This window comes from Atta colombica, unplaced genomic scaffold (genome assembly GCF_001594045.1).
Source record: "Atta colombica isolate Treedump-2 unplaced genomic scaffold, Acol1.0 scaffold205, whole genome shotgun sequence".
NCBI classification, from domain to species: Eukaryota; Metazoa; Arthropoda; class Insecta; order Hymenoptera; family Formicidae; genus Atta; species Atta colombica.
Genome location: NW_017259300.1, coordinates 273,942 through 275,096, shown reverse-complemented (window position 1 = coordinate 275,096; position 1,155 = coordinate 273,942). Strand labels below are relative to the sequence as shown.

At 31.9% G+C, this 1,155-nt stretch overlaps 1 protein-coding gene across 1 annotated transcript in view; it reads left to right on the top strand.

Annotated features, from left to right (window-relative positions):
- Nucleotides 1–1,155, top strand: part of LOC108687390 (chaoptin-like) — a 100,227-nt gene that overhangs the window by 96,473 nt on the left and 2,599 nt on the right. Inside the window, exon 4 of the mRNA XM_018193122.1 lies at nucleotides 674–1,017. Coding sequence (XP_018048611.1) covers nucleotides 674–1,017 — 344 coding nt within the window. The remainder of the gene's footprint in view (nucleotides 1–673; nucleotides 1,018–1,155) is intronic.

The following is a 1,155-nucleotide window of genomic DNA, read 5'->3' as shown; positions in this document are numbered from 1 at the left end:
ACACGATGATTTTTTGGCCCTTTATTGTAATAAGTTATTCGTATCCTGGGATAATTTTTGTTACTTTTAGGTACAAATATACAAAATTATTAAATGATTTATACATACATTTTTCATATGTATATAAAATATGTGTAAGTATATATGTATGTATATAAATATATATATATACTCATAAAAATGCACAATTAACGTAATTATTTTAAATTCTTAAATTACAATATAGAAATTTATTTATTATAATGAAATATTATACATTTAAGATAGATATAAATAAAGAATCAAAAATAGATTTTGGAATGCGTATTAATTAATTTTTCAGAAGTGTTTGTTGAGCATTTCAAAATAGTCGAGTAACATGAATGCTTACTTTAATATATTGCTGGTTTGTTATATTCTTGAAAGAAAGTAAATTATAAAATATTTACATTTCAAATTAGATTTGTCTAATTTTTAACGATTTTATCTGACGTGTGATTATTGTGGCGAACCTTACCACAATATTAAAAAATGTTCGTCAATTCATGATGCCATTATTGTGGAATTTTCTACAATTTACATATTAGAGAAAATATTTTAATATTCACTATTCTTCGAAATTCGAATTTAGTTTTTAAATCAATCTAGATGAATAGAATGTCGCGAACAATAGCCAATTTTGTCTCATTGACAGAGAATCCGTTACACTGCGGTTGCGAGTCACAAGAATTGTGGGAATGGTTGAGAGACCATCAGAAATTGGTGAGTGGAGTCGGTGGTGGTCGTAGCCGCGGAAGAAATGGTGTCGGAGTCGGTGACGTCGAGGGCGGTTTGTTAAGATGCGAGCAACCACCCGAGCTCCGTGGTCTCGTCTTCCTCGATCTTGACCCCCACGCTTTCTGTTCCGCTCCGCTGGTCCTGAAACTCGCAATTCAAGACATTCAGCCTTTCTCCGTTCTAGTATCGTGGCAAAGCAGGAATCATTCCGGGCTTCATGGATACCAAGTGGCATACCACGCCTTGGACAACGTCGACGAAGTAAGAGTTTTTTTTTATTATTATGCGAGGAAAATCGTAACCTTACGCTACGTTGAATAAGTGAATAGAAAGGAAATATTAAATTAAAAAAAATAACTGTACATTATCAATTTATAAGTAGAATATGTCTCCATTAAA